General features: G+C 48.3%; 1 protein-coding gene across 12 annotated transcripts in view; it reads right to left on the minus strand.

Annotated features, from left to right (window-relative positions):
- The window catches only part of CLEC16A (C-type lectin domain containing 16A), a 196,347-nt gene extending 187,516 nt beyond the window's left edge, over positions 1–8,831 (minus strand). For 10 of the 12 annotated variants that reach the window (XM_038540367.1, XM_038540368.1, XM_038540370.1 and 7 more), the window contains exon 1: positions 8,591–8,830. In XM_038540367.1, coding sequence (XP_038396295.1) covers positions 8,591–8,670 — 80 coding nt within the window. In that variant the 5' untranslated portion in view covers positions 8,671–8,830. Of the gene's footprint in view, positions 1–8,590 lie in introns of all 12 variants that reach the window. The other 2 variants (XM_038540371.1, XM_038540369.1) reach the window with 2 other exon arrangements.
- Positions 8,832–10,545: the final 1,714 nt, after the last annotated feature.

Raw genomic sequence — 10,545 nt, forward strand, 5'->3', positions numbered from 1 at the left:
CTCTTTAAATTGCAGCTTCTAGTTTCCCACCTGAGACCCACCCCGCCCCACCCCTGCCGAAGATGACTCCTGGGCGCAGGGCCCCAAGTTTGCATTCTGAACCAGCTCCCACTGACGTTTCAGAGCCACTGCATCACTTACACTGTGGCCATCAGTGACGCTCTGCATCTGGCCCACAGTATACCCCCTACCGTCCAGGACAGGCATCCTCAGCAGCATGGGGAGTGGGGGTGGAGGTGGGGAAAGGCAGATCCTCCCCACTCTGGTGTTTCCCTCTATGAAGAGGATGGCACCCACAGCATCTCACCAACACATTCTTCACCCGGTGGGAAAGGCAGAGGCCTGGGTAAGCGGGTCCGCTCTGAAGACCCCCAAGAGGGATAAGAGAGTTTGAAATCTTTAGGACCAGCCCTGATTTCTAAATCCTGGTATCTCTTAGTGAAGCCTTCTGTGTTGAGAAGGGGGAGCTGGAATGCTGAATTAAGAATATGCAGTTGAATGAAGAGGCACCAGCCACCCACACGGGGGCAGCAGGAAGCTCCCTTAGTATGGGAGCTCCCACCTTGGGGAAGTGAAACCCACAGGGTCCTTTTGATTGAAGGTGTAGTTTCAAGACACCCACGTAAAGGAAGTAGAGCCACAAGACTTATTTCTTACAGATCCCAGAAGCTGAGGGCCAGGGGTCGTGCAATGAGCCAGAGAGGGCAGTTCTCAAGCCCTGGTCACAGGAGCAGGAGACGGCAGGGTAGCAAGCACCTGTTACTGTGAACTTTCTGTTTTACCTTGCACATTTTGACTTAGCATACATCTGGAACTCATTTTTCTGTGTATTGGGCAAGATACTGGCCAAAATTTGTTTTTTCCCCTCTGGATATCTAGTTGACTCAGCATCAACTACTGAAAAGGTCCTGAGTTCTCCAAAGCACTCTAATGTCACCTCTGTCGTTTATCAGATGACTGCACATGTGGGAACTCTTTCTGAATGTTCTAGTTCCATTGATCTATTCATTTACCTTTGTGCTAATACCATGCTAAGCTGTATCATAAATCCTGCTATGTGATAATGGAAGTCCTTCAACTTTTTTCCTTTTTTTTTTTTTTCATTATTATTTTGGCTATTCTTGGCCTTTTACCTACCTGTATAAATTTAAAAATCACCTTCTCAACTTCCACAAAAATACTTGCTAAGATTTCCTTTAAGATTGCCCTAAATCTATAGCTAAATATAGAGAGAACTGACATCCTTACAATTAGGTAACATGACATTTACATTTCTTTCAGTATTGGCTGTGATAGGGGTCTGGCACATCTTGTGTTAGATTTATTTGTAGGTAACTGATGTTTTTCGATGCTGCTGTAAATGGTAGTGTTTGAAATACTCATTTTCTAAATGTTTGTTGTTGGTAGATGCAAATACCCACCTACTACATCTCAATCTCCAGATTTCTTCTATTGTACCTGCACCTTGCTCATCTTTTCACACCCACTATGCCCTAACACACTGTTTTGGGTAATGTTTTAGAAAGGAAGAGATCCTCAATACATGTTTGCTGAAATGTACTGGGGAAAAAAGCTGAATGGATTAAGGTTTAATATTTTAATGCTGCATCGAATGCCAGAGCTTTGGAAGATCAAGCAATTCAACTACCTAGAGATATTAATATAGTTCAAAACTTTCTGATTCTCAGTGTAACACTCATTTTAGGAAGGTTAAACACCTCAACAACAAAAGAGATGTCAATAACACCACTGCCCAGAGATGAGCGCTGCCTGGAATGTGATGTATTTCCTCCGGTCTTTTGCTTTGCTGTGGATATTCACATAGTTGAGCTCATGGGTATTTCCATGCTCCTCTTTCCCACCTCCCTCCTTCAGGTAATAAAAGCATTTTTTGTCATTGTCAACTGTTTGCAAGCATCTGTAATGGCCACATAGTATACCACTGACAAGACAAACACTGCAGTTACTCTTCTGCTGGATATTAGGAGTCCTCATTGTTTAGATGATCAACAATGTTACCGTAGCCACTTTTGTGTGTAAGACTCTGTCCTTATCTCAGATAAGTTTCCAAGGGCAGGACAGAGTTTTCTCTTACAATGATCACCGGTACAATGAAAAAATTTTCTCTCAAACGTGTGTGTGTGTGTGTGTGTGTGTGTGCGTGCGCGCGCGCGCGCACACACATTTTTATCATCATCATCAAAGCCACTGCACTAGGCCCTCCTTTTGCTAGGTCCTTTTCTGAGTGCCTCAGATGTATTCACTCATTAAACCCTTAACAATAATCTCGCTGGGTTGATGCTTTGGGGAGCTAAGGCTCGGGGAGGCGAGGACCTGCCCAGAGTCCCGATGCAGGGGACCCAGGCAGTCTGACTCCAGACCCCTTACTTATAACCATGATAGGATAGAAAATGCAAACAACAAAGTAAATGCTGCTATTAGCCAAGCATTTGGATAAAGTTATGAATGCTTAGCATGTAAGGTAACCAAGCAGATAAACAGCAAACCAAAAAGGCATGATACATATCAGATCTCGAAGTCAGTCCTGATAACTGACCCTTACTCTATTTCTTTGGAAAACAGCCAACATCATAATATCTCCAGCACAAGCTCTGTAGGATGTAGAATCTCAGTATCAGACCCTGCACACACACGAACTCTAGAGAGAAGCTGAAGAGTCTGAAATGCCTGGAAACTAGAACACCATAGCCTGTTGCCAGTATACAAGCAATATATACAGGCTCCTCACCAAAGACGATGGATTGTAAACAAATTCTGCCTCCACAGACCCTACTCTCTCAAGAGTCACTTATTTCACGGGTTAAACCATTACAGTCAATAATAATTACGTCCACTTCAGAGACAGACACGCTATGTTCATACAAGTTTTATGACCTATATCATAATATGCCTCCTAGGATGCTCCTACCGGAAGATCCTGAAACTTAGCCATAAGCTAAAGTGTGAGAAAGGATAAGTAGAGTGGCAGAGGCCTAAGGAGACTAGAGGTCCATTCCTCCAAAGCACACATCCCCAAATAACAATGTCTGGGGGACAGAGGGATGCAGAGCCTTTGTCTGTTTGGTCTGCTCAGCACCAGGGCAGAAACTACGCAGAGCACTCTGTATCTTGGAAACCACACTTGGTCAGTGCCCAGCCCCCTGGCCAGCAGGACAAGAAGCTCCACACAGGGTGCAGAGACCAGAGGATTGGGGAAAGGTGGTGTTATAGACAGTGTTTCTCCCAATGAATCACCCCAGAAAGATGCCAAACTGGGCCAGCCAGTGAGACTGGATCTGAGATTTGAGATGCTGGCAACCACAAGAGGGTGTAGGCATGGCTTTCAGCCCTACACAAAGTCACAGCTCCAGCATGGCAGCTGGGACCAAACTGGCCAGAACAGGCCGTTGTTAAATAAAGCCTGGCCAGAACTTGCCTCTTCTGTTCATCCTCTGACAAATACTCGTTGAGCACTTATGTATCAGGCCCTGTGCCAGCATTAGACAAAATTCCCAGGTGAACAAGCCACCAAGGTCTCTTATGAAGCTTATGCCCAAATTGGGAAAGACAACACACGATCAAGTAAGACCATTACTGATAGCAAAAGGACATGCCCAAGAAACTCTGGCCAGCTTCCTGGGGCTCTAACCCACAGCTGGGATAAAGCTTGAAAACCCCAGAGCTTCTAACAGCTAGTCTAACTCTGGCAATGCGAAGACAGTACATGATATGTTAATTGAGCAGAACAGTGGGAATGAGAACAAGTGACATTCGGACAGTAGAGCTTCTTGCTGGCTGAAGTCACCAGGGCAATTTTTATGGAAGAACTGGTACTTCAATGATACAGCTGGACATTTGGGTGGGCAGAAAGAGGAGGGGGAGCTCCAGTGGAGAGAACAAAGATGCATACAAGTGGGCTTGTGATGTGTGTGTAACAGAGTGAAACAGGAGGCCCATCAGAGTGAGGTGGCACAAGAAAACACCCCTGCATTAGGTCATCCTCACTTCCCAGGAGGCAGCAGTCCAACTGGATGCCCACTTCCTGCCAGACCCACCCTTCAAACTTCGGCTGGACCATAGCACTCCAGATTAAAAAAAAACCTTCATCGGCTGCCCACTATTCTCAGGCTTAGGTCCAAATTCCTTAATGTGATTTGACCTCTCCTGCCTCATCGGTCTGCTCTGGGATCCTCACTTCCCCTCCCCCATATGCACCCCCTTGCTGAATGACCTGAGCCTGTCTCTCTCCTCTAGGCTTCTCAAATGCTATTTCCTCTGCCTAAAGCATCCCCCGTCCACCCTGCTCCCTACAGCCTGGCACACCTCTCATCCTTTAGACTTCCATTCCAATGGGTGTCTGCCTACCAAGGATGCTTCTGACTCCCTAGCCTGCATTAGAGGGCCCTCACCTGGGCTCCAAAACCAGCTGGATGGCAAAAGAGTCTAGAGCACTCTGTTGGAAAAAGTTGGACTTGACATAATGGGTGCCTCAGGCTCATTATAAGTGATATGGTGAATACAACATTCTAAATAAAAAAAAAATAAAAAAAAAATCAATCTGGCAACACTATACCCTTAAAAATAATCAGTGCTATCTTAGGCAAAAGTTGACTAAACCAGGAACAGGTGAGCATCTGCCTGCTAGATATACATTCTCCTTCTCTTTGGGTAACAACTCCTGATTTTCCCATGGGAAACCTTTTTCTCATTCTCTGTCCACTAGCTTGGGAGGAGCTGATGCCACCTCGGCTCCAGAGAAGGGCCAGTCAGAGCACCCCACACCCCCTGCCACAGTGACTAGCTCAGGGACGGGCATGAGATCCCAGGCTGGTCCAACTATACTGACTTCGATATTTAGAAAAGAAGCTCCCTTTTCCCCCATGGATTGCTAGACTGATACGATGTAAGCCTGCAGCCTGCTGAGAGCAACACTGACACAGAAGAAAGGAGAGACAAGAACTGGAGACGCATACTGCCAGCTTTGTCTGAACACCTGGCCTCAGCCAAGGCTTAGCCAGGAGGGACTGCTCAGGGATCAATTCCAAATCCATTCCATTTGGGGCATAAGGCAATTCCAGCTGGGTTTCAGTCATTTGCAACCAAGAATGTTGACCCACACACAAAGGTGATTAAGGCCACAACACAACACCAAAATAGTTCCTACCAGTCTGTGGACTCGCAGTTCCTGCTAAAGGTGCTCTAAGCAATCACACAATTCCATCAGTAAAGGTTCTACTTGTTGGTGGGCATTTGTTAGTCAATGTCATGGCCTTGCCTCTAGTTTGACTAATAAATCACCCGGGACGTGTAGCAAATAACCTCTTACTATCTTAGCCTGCCTCAACTGAGTCTCTAACTCGACTCAGTACACAAAGACCAAAGGCACACGGTTTTCCAGTATTTAGCAAAAGTAAAACCTTGTCTAACAGAAAGTTTCCTTTCCAGTTTGAAAGCTGAAAATGAATGAAAAAAAAAAATTGAAAGCTGAGAATGTTACGAAGAATAACAAAAGCAATTCAAGCTCTCTGTACTATCTTCTTGATTTTTCTTTAAATCTCAAACTGTTCTTAAAAAATCTATTTTTAAAACGGGGAGGGCTCCTAGATGCTTTGCATGTCCAAAAAACTTTTTTTTCCAGTTCTAAATTCTTTTAATCTTTCCTCTCCACCCACACTGCCCTAGGTCAAGCCCAGAGCATATTTGTGTGACCAGGACTTTCCCAGTTTTAGCACTGAAAGTCCCATCCTGGGAAATTCCTCAGTCCCAGGCACACTGGGATGCTTGGTCGCCCTTCCTATCAGATGAAGCCCGAGCCCCATTCTACCTGCAGCCTTATTTCCTACAACCACCAACCCCACCTTGATACTCCACGAACCCCAGGAATCCCCTTCTCACATCCTGCAGCCCCACACAATGGCTCCTGCTTGTCCTTGAAGACTCTGCTCTGGTGTTGCCTCCCCAAAAAAGTTGCCAGGGGTTCCTACAGGACCCTGAACCTACAGAGATCCCAGCACTTGTCACATTGTATGGTCACTGGCGTTAATGGCGGTCTCCCCTGCCAGCCTGTGAACTCCCTCAGGGAACAAGCTGGTCCGTACTTAAGGCCCAAGATGTTTACTATCAGAGCCAAATGAAGTACATCACAACCACCGGGGTGCGAACTAGCTGTTTAGGACACTCTTTTCCAAGTCATTTTGGGATCTGCAAAGCCCCACGGCAGTATCCCAATTGCCAGGTTCCTCAGACTGTAATATGGATTAAGCTGATCTGCCTCATAGGACAGGCAGCTCGGGTTTCCAAAAGCACCCAACCTAAACAATATACCTGGGCAGTTCCAGATACTTCAAAGGCATCTGAGAACCTTTACCATTCCGTGGCTGGCTGGAGGGTGAGGATGCCTCATCGGGCAGAAAGACTCAACTGAGTTGAAAGTCTTCCCAAACTGACTTAGGAGGCAGTTTCACTCAGAAGACCCGTGCACGGGGTGCGAGCGCTGAAGTCAGAGCCTGGCTTTGACTGTTTCAGTTGTTGTCACCTTGTGGCCAAGTAATCTAACCTCTTTGAACCTTAGTTTCCACTTCTATAAAATGGAAAACAATAACAGCTCCTATAACTCACAGACTTGTGAGGACTAAAGGAAATAACACACAGGAAGTCCTTAAGTACATGGCACACACATGTGCGCGCATGTACACACACACACATGCATTCAATAATTACTAAAGTACTTTACGAGGACTGGAGGCAGGCAGAGCTAGGTGAAAGCCTACAGGTGCCAGGATGCTGGCAGGATGCCTAACCTCCTTTAGATAACCATCCTCCCCATCTCAGCCACATCCACCCACTCTCTAAATTCCTGAAATCCTTCTGCCTCTCCCTTTCCAGTCCAGCTGCCCTCCCTTTTAGGATTTCTGGCTTCCCTAAACACCCCCATCCTGTCCTGTGCCTCTGTCCTCCCCATGTCCTCTCTCGTCACCCCCTTAAAACCATTCCTTACTACATACTGATTCTTCCTGCCCTCCACTCTGAGACCCACAAACATTTGTGAAACGCCTGCTCCGTGCCAGAAAAGACACAGCTAAGGAGCAGAGCACCCCAACCCTTGGCCAAACGAGAAGCCCCAACTAACTTCCCTCCCACCAATCCTCTCCTTGGGCCTTTGTCTCCCTTCTGCTCCCTGCCTTCCCCCTTTTTCCTTCCCATTAGTAATCTTGGGAGCTCCCTCTAGAAACCAGCCTATCTCTTCCCGTAAGCAAAAGATTGCCTACTCCCCACCCAACTGCCACCCCACATACTAGATTGCCCCCCTCCCCGAAGTCATTCCCTCCCCAAAAGTCTCTTTTCCATCGCCTCTCTCCCCATCCCTCCAAAAAAAAAAAAAAAAAAAATCCTAGGTTTGTGTGCATGCTCTGCACCCGTCCCCAATTCATTCATTTTTTTTCTACTTTTTTTTTTTTTTGTAGCCACTGAGCTCCTACTGTGTGCCAGGCCCAGGGCCAGATGCTGGAAATACAGCTTTGAGCAAAACAAGCAGTCTCTGCTCTCCTGGAAGGACCAGTTTAGGAGCAGACAGAAAAGGAGTGGAAACAGAGTAAAAGCAGATAGTGGAGACGGGCACTGAATGAAATCAAGGCGAAGATAAGACGGAAAGGAGCTGGGGTGGGGAAGCACTTTAGGTGAGGTGGTCTAGGAAGCCCTCACCTATAGCTTTGATAAACACAGCTACCCCTGTGTTGGCCACCTGCTGAGTAAGAGACACTGGATCAATCTCTTTCTGCGCAGGACGCGGTTAAATCCTTGCACGATCCAGATCCACATTCTCCCCGTCTGCAGATGGGGACCAGAGGCTCAAGGAAGTGAAGTAACTTGTCCAAGGTCACACGGCCACTGAGCGGTAGGAGGGGGGCCGGTTTGAATGCGGGTCTGCCTGCCAGGCTTGTTCTGTGCACTCCTGCTTCCCAGAACCGCGTCGGCCACCTGCCCGCCCTTGGAATTCTACTTCTGATAGTCCCCTCCTTAGACTCCCCAGGAAGGGAGGGGGGCGGGTAAAAAATAAAATAAAATAAAATAAAATAAAAAGTTTCAACGGCTGCCCTTCATTGAGCACTTTTGTACGTGCTGCCAGTTTTACATGCATTCCTTTATCCTACCCTCCAAGCAATCAGAGGGGAGCAGCTGCTGTCACTAATATCCAGTTTGCAACTGAAGAAGCCGAGGCCTAAATTCACACGCTAGGATTCAAACCCAGATCTGCCTGCCTCCCAGGTCCAGGTCTCTGACCCCTCAGCTGTGCAGCCTGAGAAGTACCACCACCACCCAGCAAAGTCTGCATCCGTCAGCTGGTCTCGTCCCCTTAACTTTAACGATGGGGAAACTGAGGCTCGGAGCAGCTAAGCCACTTGCCCAAGGTCACACGGCGAGGCGCGGCGGTGTCAGGATTCGAACCCAGGCGCCCGGGCTCCCCGCCGCCGCGCCACCCCTCCCGGGCCGTGCCTCTCCGTCCTCCACCTCGCGGCGCCCCCATCCCCACGTGCAGCCCCGCGCGGCCTGCCCCCCGCCCCCCGCCCCCCGGAGCCCCCAACACACTCACTTGAGATGGTCCAAGGAGTGGATGTTGCGGGAAGACTTGCCATGGCCCCCGCCCACCCAGCTCCGCGAGCGGCCAAACATGTCGGCGGCCCCGACCCGGTGCCCGCCTCACGGCCTCATGCCCGAGCGGCCGGGCGCCCGCAGCCGCAGCACAAGCGGAGGAGGCAGCGGCGGAGGTGGTAGAGGGACCGCCAACCACCTTCCTCCCCGGCCCACAGCTCCGCACTGACATTCAGCCGGAACCGGCCGTTCGACCGCCGCGCTTTACGGCCGCCGCCACGAGGAACGCTGGGAAATGCAGTTCGCCCGCGAGGCCACTGCCTAAAGGACTCCGCGAACGGACTACAAGGCCCGGCGTGCACCGCGCAACTGCGGGCCGGCGGCCTTGGAAACGGAGGCGGAGCTAGAGGAGGAGGAGAGCCCGCAGTATCGGATGGTGGGCGGGAATGGGGGAACCTGTGCCCGCAGCCCTGAGTAGGGAACCCGAGAAGACGGGTGCTTCAAAGTAACCGCAGTCCTCACGATCGTTAGCTTGCACGATGAGGCTGAGCATAGCTATTGCATGGCGTAGACCGTGTGCCACCGTCCTGAGCGCTCTACATATACTGATATTTAATGCTAACAACTTTGGCAAATTGAACACCAATAAAAAAATAAATTTATAAATAAAATTAAAAAATAATAATAATGCTAACAACCAAGCCACGGGGTGGGTACTATCCTCCGGGGAAACTGAATCACAAAGAGGTTGATTTACCTTGCCTTAGGTCACGAACCTACTAAGTGTGTAGTTCGAACCCTGGCCCCTCATTTTATATCCCCCCCCCCCCGTAAACCAATCTGTAGCAAATCGGTGATGGTCTTGATTGTCCCTACAGCCTTTCAGCCTTTTTCTTCTTCCATGTCAACTTACAAAATAGATTTTTTTTTTTTGAAAGGCAATCAGGCAACAAAACTGAACGTCCTGTGCTTTCAGAGGGTTTCTCTAGGCTTCACCCTAAATCCAAGCAATTCCCAAAACTATCACATAAAAGGGGGAGAAGGAGAAGAAGAACCGCAAGTCCCCACTTGAGCCGAGGAAATGTGTCTAAATTTCTGTCCTGGAGTAGGAGCGAGAAGCTCCCTGGAGGAGGCAAGACTGCCCTGTTCACCATTCATTCGTTCATTCGTGTCTACACCACACAGTTAGTTATCTAAGTCCCACAGTGCCCCACTAACCGTGCTCAGAGTTGGGCTAAGGGCCCATGTTGTCCCCACTGCCTATGGCACAAACTACCTGTCCCTCTGGCACATCAGAGGTGCTCAACAAATATTGGTAGAGTGGATGAGTGATGGAATGAAGATCCGTTTCATCCTCAGCAGTTGGAGAATTAATGGTCTGCTCTGTAATTCATCTAAAGGGGCAATGAGGGGAGCTTAGGTGGCTCAACTGGTTAATTGCCTTTGGCTCAGATTGTGATCCCAGGGTCCTTGGTTCAAGCCCTGCATCAGGCTCTTTGTTCAATGGGCAGTCTGTTTCTCCCTCTCACTTTTTGACAAATTATTCAACCGTTTATAAAAAAAAAAAAAAAGTGCGCTCTCTCAAATAAATAAACAAATCACATCTTTAAATAAAATAAGGGGCAAGGAGACAGTCATGGAGAAATTACGGGCGGGTCAGCTCTCCAAACACATGCAGACCTAGCATTTTCCTGGGATCTTCCTTTTCTCTGGGCCTGGATTTCTTCACCTGCAAAAAGGAATAACACAGTACCCTGCCGCATCTAGCTGCAATTAAGCAATGTATGTAAAGCATCCAGCTCAGCGTGACCTGAGATTTCAAGGTCCTTTGCAGCGCCTGGTTGGCTCCATCAGCAAAGCATGCCACTCTTGATGTTGAGGTTGTGAGATCTAGCCCCACCTTGGGTGTAGCGATTACTTAAAATCCTTAAAAATACATAAATAAATAAATACATA

The sequence above is a fragment of the Canis lupus genome, chromosome 6, assembly GCF_011100685.1.
Source record: "Canis lupus familiaris isolate Mischka breed German Shepherd chromosome 6, alternate assembly UU_Cfam_GSD_1.0, whole genome shotgun sequence".
Lineage (NCBI taxonomy): Eukaryota > Metazoa > Chordata > Mammalia > Carnivora > Canidae > Canis > Canis lupus.